The sequence below is a fragment of the Bemisia tabaci genome, chromosome 3, assembly GCF_918797505.1.
Source record: "Bemisia tabaci chromosome 3, PGI_BMITA_v3".
Lineage (NCBI taxonomy): Eukaryota > Metazoa > Arthropoda > Insecta > Hemiptera > Aleyrodidae > Bemisia > Bemisia tabaci.
The window spans coordinates 12,145,167-12,163,520 of record NC_092795.1 but is presented as its reverse complement, the minus strand read 5'-3'; the positions used below and the strand labels follow the sequence as shown (position 1 = coordinate 12,163,520).

At 35.6% G+C, this 18,354-nt stretch overlaps 1 protein-coding gene across 3 annotated transcripts; it reads right to left on the bottom strand.

Moving 5' to 3' along the window:
• Window positions 1-1,154: 1,154 nt before the first annotated feature.
• Window positions 1,155-18,325, bottom strand: GLS (glutaminase). Of its 3 annotated transcripts, none has more exons than XM_072297759.1 (15): window positions 18,250-18,325; window positions 17,810-17,933; window positions 17,254-17,292; window positions 16,129-16,234; window positions 15,131-15,270; window positions 13,953-14,082; window positions 11,434-11,561; window positions 10,742-10,857; window positions 10,016-10,137; window positions 8,410-8,568; window positions 7,179-7,355; window positions 6,468-6,599; window positions 5,249-5,403; window positions 4,624-4,764; window positions 1,155-3,123 (listed from the first exon to the last, which is right to left on the bottom strand). In XM_072297759.1, the coding sequence occupies exons 2-15, from the start codon at window positions 17,872-17,874 to the stop codon at window positions 2,964-2,966; spliced, it is 1,770 nt and encodes a 589-aa protein (XP_072153860.1). In that variant the 5' UTR covers window positions 17,875-17,933; window positions 18,250-18,325; the 3' UTR covers window positions 1,155-2,963. The 3 variants fall into 3 exon arrangements, with proteins under 3 accessions (XP_072153860.1, XP_018917604.1, XP_018917605.1); XM_019062059.2 differs by having other exon boundaries at window positions 18,177-18,312; XM_019062060.2 differs by lacking the exons at window positions 17,254-17,292; window positions 17,810-17,933; window positions 18,250-18,325 and having other exon boundaries at window positions 16,071-16,211.
• Window positions 18,326-18,354: the final 29 nt, after the last annotated feature.

The following is an 18,354-nucleotide window of genomic DNA, read 5'->3' as shown; positions in this document are numbered from 1 at the left end:
CTGATGTCCATTTTTTTCAATCTCGAGATTTTTGGGTTAAAATACTCTCGGAGGTCAGACACACTCAGTAATGTCGTGAAAATGTTTTTTCCATAAGTTTGAACTCCTTTTCAGGGGGGGGGGGGGGTCCGAATCATGCATACTTAAACATATGCGTTGTTGATGTTTAAGAACCGTCCGCGCACAAATCATGCGAAAACCGCTAATGTCCAGTTTATTGCTGGTAGTTTCGTGATGAAACTTATTTCAAGTGCAGCAGTTGTCCAGAATTTTGTTTTTTCAACTTTATTTGAATGATAATCTACCGCTTTAATATCTTTAGAATACATTTTGAAAATATCAAACGGCTCCAAAACGCGATGATTTTTGGGTATCATGCAAAAACCGCTAATATCCAGAGATCTTTCTGTTTAATTATACCCCGTCCCAGACAGAGGAGGAGCTGGAAAGTGTTAGGGATCCATTTCTACAATCCACTCCTGTAATAATGAACTTCTGAACATTTTTAAATCCTGAATTTAAAAGGCTTCTACAGTTTTTTGCAGTTCTCTCAAAATTAGAGAAAATTGACATTAGCGGTTTTCGCATAAGCCGATTCAATTGGTTCTCATACACTAGCTGAAAATGTTTTTTTTTTATTCAACATCAGTTTGCCATTCTTCAGTTTTGTCTGTGAAAAATAAGGAAGGACTTTCTCTCGAAATAGTGAATTTTTCCAGAATTCTTACCAAAACTACAAGCAGTTCTTGTAGAGTCTTTTGAGAAAGCATTTTGATCACCTGTTTACTATCTCTTGAGATTTTTTTTCGTACAAGAAAAAGTGGTTCGTGTCTATATTACAAAAGCACTTTTGAACATCCGTCAATTTTGCACCAATAGTTGTTTAAAACTTGCGGTTTTTGGAGAAGAGAGAAAAAAAAGGAATTTTCTACATTATTTTGCTAATTTGTGTTTTTTTTAATGAAACGAAAATCATCATTTACGATTTCATTACTTTCAGAAGTAAATAACGTGTACTAGCAGTAATTTAACAGCTTTTTGGAAAGCACTGTTCTCATTTTTTCAGAAGGAATACGATTAATTATGCTTTTAAAACTTCCGTTGCTTAAGGCGGGTGTACTAATTCATATAGAGGTAAAGAAATCAACCCACAATTAAATTACAAACAAAACAATTCATATTTAAAGAATTTGGTTAACATAGATCTTAATATTGCACAAAAGAGACACATCACTTCTATCCAACATCTTGCACGTTGAAGATGACATGGTTGAAAAGGTTCAGTTACTTTCTTGAGATTCTGAAAAGGGAACAACATGAAATCGGAAAATCGCGCAAGCCCTTGTGACACAAACCATGGATAGTAAGGTTACATAAAAAACCTATAAATTGGCTATTGATTGAGTAAGGGTGCGCCAAAAATATAACCACTGATATTTCAGATAGATGTGTCATTGACCTCTTTTTTTCATTTTGACACCCATTGATCTGAGGCGATACACATAGGTAAAGAAAAGTCTATTTGAAACTGCATGTAAAAGTCAGACTTTTCAAAAATATGGATTATTAGATACAGCTTCCTGAGTTCAGACAACAACAAAAGTCTCAGTTGAAGAAAAATCAGACAATTCTTTCAATGAAGCCGCCTTCATTTCCTTTAACTTCAAGCTTCATACCTCACTAATTGCGGAAGTCGAAAACAATCTTTTCACAATGCAATAATGACAAGAGCAATTCTAAGAGCAAAATAATTGAAATTGACACTAAAAGATAATTAAATTGGAAAAAAGGAAGATAAATCCCTTTTGGCCCATTGGGATGAAAATTCCGTGTGACTAGCTAAGTATTACCTCCAAAATAAGGAGAAAAAAATCAATGGAAACGCATTGATGGATCAAAAAAGTATCAGATACTTAAATAAAGCCTAAAAATTTGTAGCTTTTTCAGCCTAAATTCTCAAAAACAATGGAAGAAAACTTACTTACGTGTTAGGATGAAAACACCAAAAAAAAGGACACCCGCATTTTATCATAAGTGATGAGGAAGGACGTAAAGACTAGAATCACTAACAATGAATATTAGGTATTTGCTCTGGTAAGTGAAATAAAGGCATTCCTTAAAATTATGACTACAAAAAATCAGTGAATAACATTTAAGACATATTATTGTCAATCACGAGACTCATTACTATCTAACAAACAATTAACATAAAACGGAAAGGGAAAAAAAGGTAATAAAGCTATAAAAAAATTGACAAATACCGCCAGCGGGCATGGGAGGAATGTAGAGGGAGTAAGACTCATTTTACAAGATGTTCACTCTTTACTGTAATTTTACAACCTCGGATTTCTCCCTGATATTTTTTACTTCATGTGCAATTTAGTTGTGCGTAAGAAAATTGTAGAAACTTGGCCCAACTGTGACTTTTGATCAGGATCAATAGATGATTTTAATGCAGCAAAGAAAAATTAAATCGGCGTGGGCACATATTTCTAGTAGCAGTTTGCAGGGTCCTTCACGTAAAACACTCCTCTACGCAGTGACGCCGATCTACAATTTAAAGTTTTTCACATTCTAAAGAGGATTATTCTCATTTAGGATTCCTAGGAGGATCAACGAAGTAGTAGTGAGTAGTGAGTGGCTAATCCTAAAATAATTCATATCATTCTATGAAACTTCATAAAATGTTCCTTTCTCACTAGTTTCAAGTATGAAATCATCCGATGCTGAGGAAGCAATTTTACAGTGATAAAATGACCATCATTTCTGGCGCTCTAGGCTTCAAGGGTCAATTTCAGCAACACAGGGATGTTGATGTGAATGGAAATATTAGGGCCGACACCATCAACCATCAATTTTATATTTGAGTCTGCGTATTACTACTATCTGACCTATGAGAGTTGCACCAGGTAAAAAACCAATGTCATCAGATTATTGACTTGGAGGCTCAACAAATGAAAGGTTTATTTAGGCAATGGAGAGGTTTTTTCAATTGGTAGGCTGGATTTTTCATCTTCAGTTTTATTAGCCTCCTGAGGATTTGCGTCTGCCCATTGTTTTAGATACTGAACAACCTGGACATGTCGAAACTGTTTGGCCTCTTCAATGGGAGTTTTCCCCCACCTGAAACAAGTCAAAAAAATGGTTTTATGAATCCTGGTCTTGCTTCACCTGTCAGTGGTCACAATTACTGCGTTTTTCAAGAAACAATATCACCATTATTATTTAATGTAGAAACTAGGTAATGTAAGAAAAGTACTACATATTTTCAGCTAAATTATATGTTCAATAATTAGAATATGATTCAAAAAGCTAATTCTTACAATTGAATATTACTAAAGTCAATAATTCATGAATACTGAGCGACTAAAATATTCAGAAGCAAGAGAAACCAATCGGAGTGGCGAATAGATTTCTAAACTAAGTCTTAAAGTGAAAGAACAAATGCCTAGTTCGACTTTTTTTTTTTTTTTTTTTAATGATGAGGGGAAAAATTCGCTGCAGTGTCCCCATCATGAGGGTCGCCAAAACGCCCCCCATGAAAGGGGCCCAACAAATACCAGGACGGCAACGGCCATCAGCTGGTGAAGAGCCTCCGAAGCAACCCCTAACCGACCCGACCGCTGAGAAATGGGAAAACCCGGTTATGTGGGGGTAGGGTAGAGCACGCTGCTGTGTTCTGTACCCACTAAACGACCCCTCCAGACCACACCCTGTGCACGTGTGGTCCATCGGACGCTCTATCTTCCCGTCGGATGTCCCTAAGGCACTCTTCGAACAGCAGTCCCCGACCCCGGCCCCGGTGCAGCCGGCGCCCCTCAGGCCCCCCACTTGGGGGAGGGTCCCCCCATCCCTCCGGACCAATCTGCCGAAGCCATCATTGTACCCAGAGTCAAGGAGCCTAGTTCGACTTGAAAAGCAAAAACGGAAAAAGGGTCACTCCACTTTCACTTGGAATTTAATTATTTTCACCGACTGAATCCATTATATCCTTCACAAATAAGCTCTACACATCTAATTTGAATCAGTAGCTCCAAAAAGGGCAGAAGTCAAAGTTTTCAAACTCGTTTTTTTGGGAAATTTCGACGCTCTTCTTACTGAACATTTGCGTGGACATTTGCGTTACTGCTTGTCTGTCACTTGCATTCCAAGAAGCGGACCACAGCTACTTTTTCAGGTAATACGGTAAGGATAACCGGGGAGTTCGAAAAAAATGCAATAAATTCTTTTTTTTTTGAAAAGTGGACTTCCGCTCTTTTTTAAAAGTAGTGATATCTTCTTCACGTGAGGTACTTCAATTAAAAAAATTCGAATTATTTACAGTAAAAGTTAATGGTACCTAATATTACTTAAGAACACAATGTCTTTTGGGTATAACAGAAAATCGATGAATTTCGTTGCAGCAGTTGAAACAATTTTATTTTTAATTAAAATCTAACGTTGAATTTAAACTGTATAATTGTTGAATTTCATCGGCTTCTGATGGTACTAATTGAAGAGTTGAATGAGATGGGGAAAAAAGAAATAAACAACAATAAATATGATGTAAAAGTGAAGGACATGTGATCATAAAAATCTGCTATGTGACTAGAGTAATTGATTTGTCAAGAAAATGATACATACCTATCACGAACGGTATGATCAACTCCACATTGCTCTAACAAGAATTTTATACAGTCAAGATGACCTTCTGCAGCGGCCAAGTGAAGCGCAGTCCTGCCGTCATAATCGCTCAGACCCATATCCATCCCTGAAAGTTTGTGTCTGTAAAAAACGTTCAAAACACTTAGAGAACTTTCAGCGGAAGAAGAGAGTGACTCATTTGCACAAGCAAAGTATTAATTAATTCCTTCAGAGGCTTTTGAATGTAACATATTCTCAGATTTTGTTGTCGGTGACACAGAAATAGATGCAAAGAGCTTCCTAATTTCAAAAAGCAATTTATTTTAAGAATCTATACCATCAATCAATGATAAAATACCTCTTTAACAGATTTAATTTTAATAAAAATTTACACACATAGTGAATTTGCTGCTAATGTAGGGTCATGCAGTGTCCGCCATCAGCCTCCTACAGACAATTGACTGTGAGTACAGTTTGAAAATGATTGTTCCTACGTTTTTTTAATTAATTTGACTACAAAATTGATGATTTAAGTAGGATGCGATGGACACATGAATTTCGAAAATATTCATGAATTTTGGTCCCAAAATAATTCAAAATGAAAAACCATTAATGTGATGCTTGCCTCCTCAGTGCAGAAATGTCCCCATTCGCAGCTGAAAACAAAAGTTGGACAACTTTTAGTCCTTTAGTCTCGTACTTGTGTTTTCGTGGGTCCTTTTTGTGCACACCATGCTTTAGGTTATCATAAGGGTGAAAATTGAACAGTTGCACTAGCTCCTGAAAATGAAGAATAAAAATGTCGATAATAAAATTTTAAAACTCCCAGTGTTAAACAGATACAATTTAGATATCCAGTATATTTTGTTCACTTGAAAGTTAAAGCATGAAATTAAATTTTGCAAAAAGCAACCTAAAGCTCGACTTCCTGTTATCTTGCTGACTAATTTTGGTAAAAAATTTGGTCCACTTAAATGCCGCTACGCTCATGGTTAAAAATGATAGAATGGGCCTGTTGCAAACTTTTGCTAGAGCAGAATGAAGAGTTGTTTCCAATAGATAATGCCTAAAAAATCACGATGAGCGCATCAGCAAAGTCTGAAATGCACTCATAAATTCACAATCTGCGTAAGAAATTTGCGTTATTTTGAGCTTCCCGCTTCAAAAACGATACTACTGCACAGGTGAACATTTTGTTAGATGAGTCCCTCCATCGTCCGCAATATTCATCATGGCCGACGCTTGCGCAGTTCCGTGAGTAATTTGAGGAGAGTTCAAGATCAATTAAGGCGGGCGAGGAAAATATAAACGTAAACACGCCGATTGTTATCTGGTTTAATCCTGTTCAAATGTTATCTCGTCCCATCACACGTGTTTTGGCGGACTGGCGTCGGCCATGATGAGTATTGCCGCCAATGGAACGACTCCTCTGACAAAATGTTCACCTGTGCAGTAGTATCGTTTTTGAAGCGGGAAGCTCAAAATAACGCAAATTTCTTACGCAGATTGTGAAGTTATGAGTGCATTTCAGACTTTGCCGATGCGCTCATCGTGATTTTTGAGGCATTATCTGTAAGAAACAACTCTTAGTTTTGCTCTAGCAAAAGTTTGCAACAGGCCCATTACATGAATTGCATCTGTGCACCTTCTATTGGTCCAAAAATGAACATTACCACTCGCAACTAATTCTTTGGAATACTTAAAAATGTTTTTCACTGGAAATTTGAATCAAACTTTTTCAACACGACTTAACAACTTTGCTTTTCTGAGAAATGTGCCGCTGTACACTATGGTCATCTTTCCTGTTTTTAAGCACCGATGATGAAAATAACTTGATTCTCTACCTGACAAAACTGAACTCCACGGCAACTGTTACCCAACGGATCAAGAGGAGGAGACCATGAACATATGCCCATTACGTTTGGGATGACCACCAGCATTCCTCCGCAAACACCTGATTTTGCAGGTAGGCCAACCTGGATGAGATGAAATTCCATATTAGTTTCAGAAAATTTCCTAAAGTAGGATGATACAATAGTAATACAGCTGCTTGACTAAAAGTTGAAACTTAAAAATAGGTGGACAAGAGATCTTTAGATAAAAAAACTTTATGCATTCAATTCTTTTTTTGTTTCTTCGTTTCTGCTTTTAGTTTTTAGTAGCCGTATTGCATCAAAAATGGTTTTTAATGTTTTAAATTTATAATTAAATTTTTTGTCATTGGGCATCTCACTCAATACTTCTCTTGAATCAATAAATAAATGAATGATTAATACATGAATCTTTCCTAATTTTTGGGATTATTTTTGTTTTAAGATATTAGTCATGATTTCCTACAGACATGGTGCCAAATCTTTGATGATCAGACTTGTGGAAACCTCCATTAGTTTTCATTCTCAAATTTCTTCAAAGAATAAAACTCACAATTAGTTTCTCGGAATTTTTTCCAAAAAATTGATCATGCTCTTATTGTAGATTGTAAACCGAAGTAAATTGAAGCCTAGCAAGAATTATTTTGTAGTTCTCCATATCCGAGGATGCAAATCATATCTTACTTTGAAAGCAAATTGGCCAGAGTAATCATACATGCCACAGCTGTGCATCAGGGAGAGTACATCTCGAACAGAGTCTGGTTTCAGGACTTTCTCTTCTGTGAGAGGACAAATTCCGCCATTTGCCAAAGTTGATGCCATTACACTCATACTCTCCGCTGTTACTTCCATCGAACAGCACTGTCAAATTCAAACAGAGTTAGACTCGGAGCAAAAAAAGATTGAATGAAAACTTTGTACCTTTACTCTTATAGAAGTTAATGATAATTTTTCTTCATAAATAATAGTTATTGCATGATGGTCTTTAAGCTCAATCCCCCAACTTCAATTAAGGAATGGATCAGTTGCGCTGGTCACAGAATCGTGTTTTGATGCTTGATCCTTGTAGATTAACTAAAAATAATAAGATCTGTCCTAACAGCAACTCTCTATGTTCATTATTAACAGAGATATCGCACTTTGAAAAATCAGGTTTTTGACGTCATCTACCGCAGTGGTGACACCCTTGGTTTCTTCTTTCTCTTTTGTTCGATCAGTGATGCAGAGGACGCGACATGGCGCAACGTAAAACTTCAATGACATTAAACATAAACAAACTGAGGTGAACTGACTGACCGCCTAATCTCTTTGCGGCGAGTATGCGCTACTTCCTGATAAGAGGATCTTTTTAGTGCGAATCCATCTGTATCTTGAGTTTGTTTATGTTTAACATCGTTGAATTTTCGCTTTGCACCCTCTACATCACTAATCAAACAAAAGAGGAAGAAACCAAGGGTGTTGCTGTCGTCAAAAACCTCACTCTTCAAAGGGTGTTATCACGGTTAATATTGAACGTGGAAAATTGCAGTTTGGAAAGATCTTATTATTTTTCGCTAATCTACAAGAGTCAAGCATTAAAACACGATTCTGTGGCCAGCAAAATTGACTCATTATCATAAGCTCCCTCATATAAGATGCATTTTTTTGGCCGATATATTGGAGGTTCAAATTTGGTTTGCATCTTCTCTGTGATGATTTTCGCCACAGCACGAAATCTTGAACCTCACAGTAGCTAAGGGTGGTGATCAATTACAGGTTTGCAGGTTTACTGCAATTACAGGTTTTTCATGGATGGGTAAAAAACAAGCTTTAAATATTGTATCTTTGACTTGATAAGAACTCTGATTGTTACGAACATCTTTCCTAAGCAACCAACTTAAGAAAGAGGGAATGGGGAAGATAAAATGTTATTCACCTGAAAGTAGAAATCCATGCATTCTTTTAAATTCGTTTTCTCAGGATAACACTTATGTTCACGCATGTAGAAACCAAGTGCATAGTTCCGATCAGCTGCTTCCCTCTCCGACAAAAACACTGCATTGTTGAATCCAAGGTATTCCCCACCCGCAATTCTCTGAGGGCAAAATTAATAATAAAGAGACAATAAAAGTAGCAGTAAAGTAAAATAATTTTAAAAAAAGAAAAGGAGCTTTTTAAAAGCAAGACCAATCCACACAGGTCAGTAATTCCTGTGGACGAGTTTTGAGACTCTTTGCGCATTACGGCAGGAAATTTAAATGCGATGCATTTCTTATAAGGGGCAGCCAATGTGACATCACACTAGCTGCGGCCGAGTGAAGGCTGCACAGTTATTAGATGTGGAAAAAATTCGCAATCACTAACCTGCGTGGATTGGTCTTGTTTGAAAAATTTCAAGTTGACAATAATTTAAAGACAATGATAGTTGTAATTAAAACAGTACATTTTTAGAGACATTACATGCAACTGATATATGTTCCTCTTATGTGATATTAATCATTGATGAACCACAGACACGCTCCAAGATAGAGACTTAAAACTAAAGTAAAAGTCATAATAACCCATTGCAGAGATTGTTAAAAAAATAGGAAAATGAATAAAACTAAAACCTTATTGGCCTCCTATGGTGTAGTGGTTGTAGCGCTAGCTCTGTGATCGGGAGGTCCTGGGTTCGATTCCCGGCCAAGCGACCTGAGTTTGATGGTCTCAAACGATGGATGTTTGGGACTGGTTATTCAGTAGGGACGGAGGAAGGTTGGGACTAAAGCGCAGGATTAGCCCTTGTGGGCCATTTGAAGTAGTAAAAAAAAAAAAAAATCGACCCCCCACAAGAAAAGGGACAGTAGTGCCTCACAGGAAATTTATCAGCATAATATGTTATGTTATGTTGGGTCAAAAAGTTGGAGTTAGTGTTTTTAATGGAAAATGTTCTGTATCATCTCAAAAAAACCCATCAAGGATGCATTTTATTTATGTGGCGATAAAGAGCTTAGATCTGCGATTTAATTTGTACCCTAGACATGGTGGATTACAAATTTTGAGAACATTTCTTTAAAACAAAGCATTTTAAACTGCACATTTTTAACTTCATAACTTCCATTTGGTTTCCCATTTGAGGGAATTTTCAGTGCACAAATGTCATGAAATACTTCTTTGGGTTGAGTCACCATTATCCATTTTTATTCTTTTTGCCATATGGTCCCTTTATCGGTGGACAAAAACATTGATTTTCCGATGATATTTAACTAAAAAGAAGATTTTCCAATAATGAATGTTACATCGCTCAGTCCTAGGCAATGTTGATCATTAATGAAGTAAAGCTATGCTTGGCAACAAATTATGTTGCCGTACTTCTTTAAAACTGTACTCAATTCATATGTTACTTATATTCTTTCACAGCTGTCTCCGACTGATATTGATATAGTGAGAAAGAGCAAATTCCTCCTGGATGACTAAATAGTAGTGCATGTGGCTAATTTTATGAGGACTTCATTGGGAAAATATAAAAGAATTCAGAATTTAGGGAGAAAATCAAGCAATACCTTGAAATAATTCATCACATAGTCAAATTTTTCGGCAAGACTCATCTCAGGCTTCACCAAAGTTTTCAATAATGCACATACTAAAATGGCACCAGCATTTATCATTGGATTATGTGGTTTTTCTGAAACAAAATAAAGGAGACACTTACGATGAATGGATAGCAATGAAAATGTACTACATAAGCAGTGACTTGTGGTTCTAAATAAATATGGTTTCAATGAGATTCTCAAGAAAGTAATATTCTATGAATTTTGAATCATTTTTTAAGAGTTCATTTTGTGGATGACGTTTCTGATTAAGACTGACTGATCACTTTCATACTGGTTTTCCCAGGCTTACTTCTCCATGTAATTGGAAAATTGACGCACAAAATTAGGCAAACTTTGCTACTGGAAGTAAGTCTGGATAAATGACCCTGCACAGAGCGCTACATTGGAATGACTGTACCTATGTGAAAGTCTAAGAACATAGAATTGTGAGATTTTTTTGGCAATTTCTTTCTCTGTAATTCATTTCTCACATTCTCATAGATAAAGCTAAATGATTTTTAATTTTATGATTATGAATATAAATTCTACGGAGTCAAACAAAATCAATATCTTCGTGGATACACACTGGAAATGACGTCACTGCCAGTCTCTTTATGGAGAAGCCCTAATCAACTCATGTAAAATTGAAAAATAATAAAAAACTTACATGGGTCATGGTATTAAAATCAGACTTACTATTATGATCCAGCACTAACTCATTGAAGTTACAGCCACTTGGTTCTTGGCCTACATACTGATGCACAATATCTTGTCCCAGTTTTTCCAAAGCGATTCCATAGTTCAAAGGTTTACTAAAACAGGGAGGGAAAGTGTTTCACTGCATCAAGTACAATAAATATTAAAATTCCGGGTATTTTTTATAGTCTAAATTTGTTTATGTCTACTTATGAGCCTCCCATAACCTGATAAAAAAAAGCACTCTGCCAGCAAGTTACAAAACGCAAATGATGAGCGCTGTTACAGAGGCATCAACAACTTTAGTGTTGAATCCAACAGCCTAGCTCAAATAAATTTTCCTCCCTGTTACATTTTTTGAACGTTCTGCTCTAAAAGATTTGCCTATGTAGACTGCTTTCTGTAAATGGACTTTAATTACATGCTGCTCATTTAAAATTTTGAAAATTTTCTGTGAATGGACTGTTGCAACCCTCTGTAATTAGCCTTTCTAGTTATGGGACCTATAAACCTTTACTTAGCAAGAATACCCTTTGTTCCTTTGTTTTCTTAGTGAGTTGCTTTGAGATTTTGGAATCAACGGTTCGATCAATTTGTTTCTGAGGAGCTACATTGACATAGGAGGATATATTAACAAGCGGGTATAAAATCAACCTGCGAAATTCATGGAAAGGAAATGAGAGGAACCTTACCTGCAAGACTGAATGGTAAAAGGGACATTAACATCTCCTATTGAAAAACGCTGACCGTCAATTGTGCAAACACTTATGCCCCAGTAATCTGGATTCATTCTTGCCAGTTGTGGGATATACGATGCCACCTGCGAGGTAAAGATATACCATAAATGTAAACATCGTGACATACATACTTTTGATTGATTTGGAAATGAGGTTGTAACAGTGATATTTTACAATAAAACCAAGGGTGCGGTTGAAAAGGGCTTCTAAATTCTCATTAAGGACAATCAGTTTACCTTTTAATTTTGAAAAAGGGAAAGTAGCATTCAAATGAGGCAACAAGCAAACTGCTGCAGACAATGAGTTTTGATATTGCGCCACATACTTCATGGGGAGGAGGGAGGTTGAGTTACAAAAGTATGGGAGGGGGGAGTTGTGTGAAAACCCCCAGAGAAAGTGTGTTATGCAATTTTTGAAAGCCCTCCCGAATGAGAGACAATAACTCATCTTCATCAGGTACTCATGATAATTTATCATTTGATTATTGTTTCGTGCAAACGCCAAAAAATTAAGTTTCTTTTTATAATAACAAATTACACACTGAAACAATCAGACATCACAGAAGATATATACAAGGTGGCGATAAGTTTAGATTATGTGGCTATTTTGGCATCATTCATGAGGACTTCACTGAATATGACAAAAAATTTCCAATTTTTAGAACCCTGCACAATACTGCAGCATTGACCCAAATTTCAGCTTTTGAACAGTAGATTTAAAGTTAAATTGCTGGAAATATTTGGATGCTTACAAGGTACAATGACTGTCTCGATTTTCTATGCTCCGTGTTCTCACCTTGAATTTGTAATTTTATTCACTTAAGAGACATCGGATAGTGGAAATCCCTTACTACTTATCACCTCCTGTATTTTCTCTTCGATTAGAGGATTAGACATTAAGTAAAGAAGGGAAAAAAGGCATGCAAAGGTTTATATTGAAAGAAAACATGTGAGAGTTAGGAAAAAGTACGGAAGGAAAGAGGAGGCTACATGATACTTGAAGAAAAAAAAAACTACGGCCTCTACCACAGCTGTAAATAAACTATGCAAAGATGCCCCTACTGCAACTATGCCCTTTGTTAAATGCTCAGGTTCACCTCAAATTTATGCTTAGTACATATAAAAATATGAACTTAGTTTTGCAGACTAAACAAGCCACTAATGCTGTATCACTGCTTGTTGACACTATGGAAATTTTTAAATTCCGTAAAAAATTAGAATCTAAGAGCTTCAGCTTGATTATGTAAAAGGCTTGATTAAAAATAAACAAACTAGGTAAAAAACTAAAAAAAAATTTCAAGACAAAATTGGATGCGAGCACCACCAGAAGAGATTATTTTTTTCAGATTACTTTGATTGGTATACTGGAAAAGTAAGAAAGAACTGTGAATTTCCAATTCTCTTTTTCATCCCTCGAGGATCAGACCAGCGGGTGATAGGTATAAAAGCATGACAAGTATATTAACCTCTGTTGGAGGCACTGATGTAATTTAAAAAGTTAGCTCTCTTTAAAAAAAACGTAAAAGAAACCTTGCCGAAACGATCCTCTATTATTTCCGAAAATGGAAAGGACCAGACATATCAATGATTGAAGTGCAAAACCACATGTCTCCATTGCGTTATTTTTTGGAGGGAGACAAGCCAACTTCATGGCTTGAAATTTAGACAGAATATTCTGTTAACAGAGAAGAAAAATCGAGGAGTTTTCCAAGACCTCGACCACTCTTCAGAGGAAAAAGTAAATTATGACAGGGAGTCTGCAACGTTACAAACAGAGATACATGATTTCGCACTTTGGTCATCGATACAATACCAAGAAATTTGACACAGGCTAAATTTCGCTATTATTTGATATGAGCCTCCTGAGCTTGATGAGTATTTAAAATTAAACTTTCTACATACCAATTTCCAGAGAAGCAGGAGATGAATTTTTCAGTCCTCTAATGCACATTTCTTATGGAAATGTGGGATTATTGCTATGTGCGTTTGGACAATACGCCCCAGGCTGTTATCATTAAGAGGAGTTTGATTTTTTTCGTCTCTCTTATTTTTTCAACCGGCAAGGAGACGAAACAATCAGATGTTGTAACATTTCTACTAGATAAAGTGTCTAAAATGCTGAAAAATTCAATTTTCAACCCCTCTTTAGTCCAGCTAAGCACATAGAAAGTTAGGTTTTAAAAGCTCATCATGTTTCAGGAGTTGTAAGGAACGTCTTACCTACCAGATAGTATTGAAATTTAGCCGACACTGAAATTATAGATATCAAGTGTAAAATCCTTTATAAAAATGAATAAATTTCAAATCAGTCAGCTAAAAGCTTCCAGTATTTCAGAACAGTTAAATTTGCAAGGTCTGCGTGACAAATCAGGAGGGAACGACTAACAATAAAAGATTACATGGATAAACTTGGACTTTCTGGTTGTGCTTTTTTGCTACGATTCAAAACACTACTACAGCTTTCCAAGTAAGTACCTTTCCCTCTGTATTAGTTTTGCATTTCCAATAAAATTCTTCAATGTATTTTGTAAAATCAGGGAAGTCTGGGATGATGAACTGATGCCTAAACGCTCGTGAAATGAGCGAGAGATTTGGTGAAATTATGCTGAGGAGAGAGGAACAGATTTTAAAGTGAGGATGAGAAACATGGACATATCTGAATAAAAATTTTACAATAAACAGGCCAAATAAAATTAAAGTTAGATTTTATGTTAGCCGATAAAACTGTATATGTTTGTATAACACTAGTTCGGCAAAAAAAAATCTAACTTTATGTCATGACATTATAAACGCAAACACCCTTGATAAATCAATAATAGTAAATTTACAATATTACTAGACCACCCAACCACTGTTAACAAATAGATTCATTGTGAAAACTTCCTCTATTTTTACCCCACTAGTTGCACTCCCTTGAGGTACTTCACACTTCCCTTTATTTTTGCAAGCTTCATTTCTCAGCCAAAACCCAACTGAATAACTCCATGGCTTCATTCAAATTTATAAATCTTCAAAATTCAGTCCATGCTAAACAAAAACGAATAGAGGCAATTTCTTGAGCTGGATTATAATCTAATACTTCATATTTTTTTCACCATCTTATTCCAATATGTGCATGTACATTATGTTTTGGTTCCTGATCTGAATCCATGAAATGCCTGACAAGAAGCAAGTTGAAAGGATGCAGGGGAGGGAAAAAATGTCCCATTGTGCAATCCATGGAACAAGGCAATTTTCAACATAGTAACATAAGTAGGTGCTTAAGGGTGATCGATATTCATCCCCAATATTTGGGTTAGCCATTTTGGGTGAGTTTAATTTGTAGAAGTCATACAGGTTTATAGGTTTTTAATGATGTCATAAAGGAAATGAGAGCTCTTATTGAAACAAAGACATAACGAGTGTCAGGACTGATGATCAGTTTTAAGACTTTCATGCCACTAAAAAGTCAAATTTTCATTCTTGAAATTATGAAAAAAAGAAAAAAAAAATAGAAATGATCAAATTTTTTTTTTTTTTTTTTTTTTTTTTTTTTTTTTTTAAATTGACCTAGCGTTTTGCTCTGCAAATACAATTGACTACAGAGAAGTTGTTTCTCTTGACATCAATGCTGGAACAAGAACTAAAGCAGGAGATTCAATAAATATATTTACCTATGAAAAGTCTCCCGGTCTAATTTCAATGTTTCTGGAGAACCCCCTTCATTTTTTAAAGATGAATTGGCTTTCCTGAGGTTATCCATTAGGTTTCGAAGACGAGGATCATTTTTCCGCAACCCGGTTGTTCGTAGTGCCTTTAGAGGAATAATAAAAAATGACCAGTAAGTTTTAAAGAAGGCATGATAATGGAGAATTACAACAGATTAGAATGAGGAAAGGAAAATAACATTGTTTAACAAACATGTTAAAAAGGTCCAAATCAACTAGTAGATAAGGAATAAGTGTTTATGGTTTGCATTAGAGTCAGAAAATTCAAACTTTCCCCTTGTAAAAAAACTTAAATCAACTCAGAAGAAAGCCGGTCCTTGGAAACAAACAACCCATTTAACAAATAATCAATGCTGGAAAGATGCCTATAAAACCTCCAATTAAGGTGCGTCGTAGGTTTTGTGAACTTATCATGACAAAGTCAGCACATAGAGGAAATTATTTCATCATGAGGAAACTGAGGTAATCAGTTTAATGGTCAATTTGATGGACATAGAATTTGATGATTTGGTAAGTGGGAAGTTTGAGTTGACAACCACAGAAAACATCAATTCTTCACTCATGAGTCAAATTGAAAATATTTCTTTATTTCCTCGGTGTTTTACGTTTAATTTTGATGGGGAACATATTTTGTGGTGCTTCAATTTTTACCCTCCTTGTAGTTTATTTGGAATTCATTTTTCAATTGAGAACTACAATTTCCGGCTCAGTTTAGAAACAACGTACACACCATTAGCTTCCCTATCCACATAAGTGTTTTTACGGATGAGCCAGAAATTTTAGTTACGGATTGCAAAATATAGTCCATTTCTTAATGAAAGTTTTATCATCGGGCATTCAGTAAATATAGTTCGTACTCACAGTCCATTTGACCTTTATGACTCACCATGATTTAGAATAGGATAAAAGGTTACATGCCAAACAAAAGTATGATAATAGCATACCGCAAGAAACTTTCCAACAGGCAGTAAATCATTTTCTTCATTCCGAAACATATCAAACAAAGCATCCTCTGAGCTTGTGCTTGCGCTTGACTTATTTGATCCCAGTCTGAAAAGTCAACCAAAAATTAAAATAAAAAATGACTGAGTAATGACATTAAGGGGTAAAAAGAGATTTTTTTTGGCACATTCTGGAAGAGTACTCAAGCCTGAGTGTACAGACTTAGTAAAATAGACTATAACTTTTCCTGGACTGTTCTGAATCACAGATATTCAAAATGACGAAGATGTAAATTGCACACCTTTTGTCAAAACAAAATCACCCTGGAGGTGCAGTGCAACACAAATATTGAAATAATTTAAACATTTAGTGAATGAAATTGTGATTTTTTTTTACAATGAAATTGCAATATTTTTGCATCATTAGGTCGATGAATGCCAATTTTAAAGTATCATTATGATAAATTCAATGCATGAGGAGGATAGGCAATTTGCAATTCCATAAAAAATTGCAACCTAAATACTTCAATTTTATTGCAATAAATTTCAATAGTGAGAATCCCTTTAATTAGCAATTATAGAGAGCATACACTAAATTCCGCTACAATAGCAATAGTATTAACAGAAAATTGCTATCTATTGCAACCTGTGCTACTTGGGCGATTTCAAGACATTTCAATTTTTGTTCTTTGACATTTTCAAGAAATTAAGTATCGGATGGAAATTTCTGTGAGTTTTGATCAGTTTAATCGGTTTACGAGCATTTTGGTGCCCAAAACACAATTTAGAAATTTTTCCCACAGTACATGGGTAGGTCATTCAAGAGGCTCATTTCGGACATATTTGATGAAAAAAAGCATATTTTGATGCTGTTTCTACAGACATATTTCCAAGCGCATTGGAATGAATTGTGCGGCTACCAACACAGCTTTTTATGGCTGCCGTTATTTCATGCACAGAAGGACCCATTGTATTTCTAGGTTACCTACCCTAGATGTTAGATGTGTTCCTGCAGTGATCAGCGTTGATTAATTTGATTTTGCCTGATCTATTGTTTTGCACAATCATTGAGAAACATCAATGTGCACTCAGAATGAACAAATGAGGGAAAAAATTATAGGTACTTACGAATAAATGTAGTTTGAGTCATGGATGAATGACAAAGCCCTGAGGGAAAGAAAAATGTAATTAAACATTTGGTTTGAATTTTAGAGTTACTGTACAGATACAATGTAAAAGAACATAACCTCCAGACTATGTTTATTCAGAGTGCTTAAAAAATTAGGCTCTGCTGCAAAAATGTGAACCACTTTCCTCTGCTTGGACGCATTGAACGGTATCTCCTCAAGCAAAGACAAAAAAATCTAGAAAAGGTCTCTTAGGACAAACTTACAGAACTACGGGAACCTTCGAGGCTCCACGTAGTTCAGAATGATTACTTCGTATATTTCTATGAGATATAAATCAGAAAAACTGCACATCAAACCCACAATCCTTTAAAAATTCATTTATTCTGGAACATTTGCTAACAGTTTTTTGAGAGTTGCTCGGGAATGAAAATCTTTTGACAAGCAAAACTTTTCCAAGAGCTGAATCATTTTACTTACTTACTGAAAAATATTCACTCGACAACGAGGTTTTGATACATGCATTATTATAACAATTAAAAAACCAAACTTCATACCTAGAGAATCTAAGACTATCTGCTGATGACAGTATCTGTCTAAACAAATGTTTAGTGAGATTCATGGTGAGCAAGACGGGAGACGGCAGCAACAATCCAGGAAAGGGCAAGAGGTCTCCGATACCTTTAAGGGGAACAAAGAATCATGAAATTGAGGCAGAAAATAAAGGGTAGGACACTGAGGGTTGTTCATTTGGAATGACTTTAAATTAGAGAATTCTGAAATATTCAAAATCGAGAGTGTTCTACTAAGTACTTCTGCAGTTGCCTGCCAATGATTGATGACAGGCAGACGAACATTCTAATGATGAAGGAAAACAGCATCTACTCAAAAATAAAAGTAATTATCTTGTGAAGAATTGCCTACCTCTGAACTGATCACAAAATAACCTTGTAATTGAGTTTCATTATGCCTGTCTAATTTGAAATAATGTACCTACTTCTTCATTAGTTCTCAACTAGCAACTACATACTGATAACATAATATTGCAATATCAACTGATAATAGATAATAACTAAATCCCCCTCCCCCCGCTCCAGGAGGA

Bases quoted from the DNA above. Each gene is read 5' to 3' on its own strand.
- GLS (XM_072297759.1), bottom strand. From the start codon at position 17,874: ATGAATCTCACTAAACATTTGTTTAGACAGATACTGTCATCAGCAGAT. The intron at 15,271-16,128 runs GTATGCTATTAT...ATTCCTCTAAAG, and splicing joins CTGTTGGAAAGTTTCTTGCG to GCACTACGAACAACCGGGTT. The intron at 5,404-6,467 runs GTAGAGAATCAA...CTTCATTTTCAG, and splicing joins GTGGAGTTCAGTTTTGTCAG to GAGCTAGTGCAACTGTTCAA.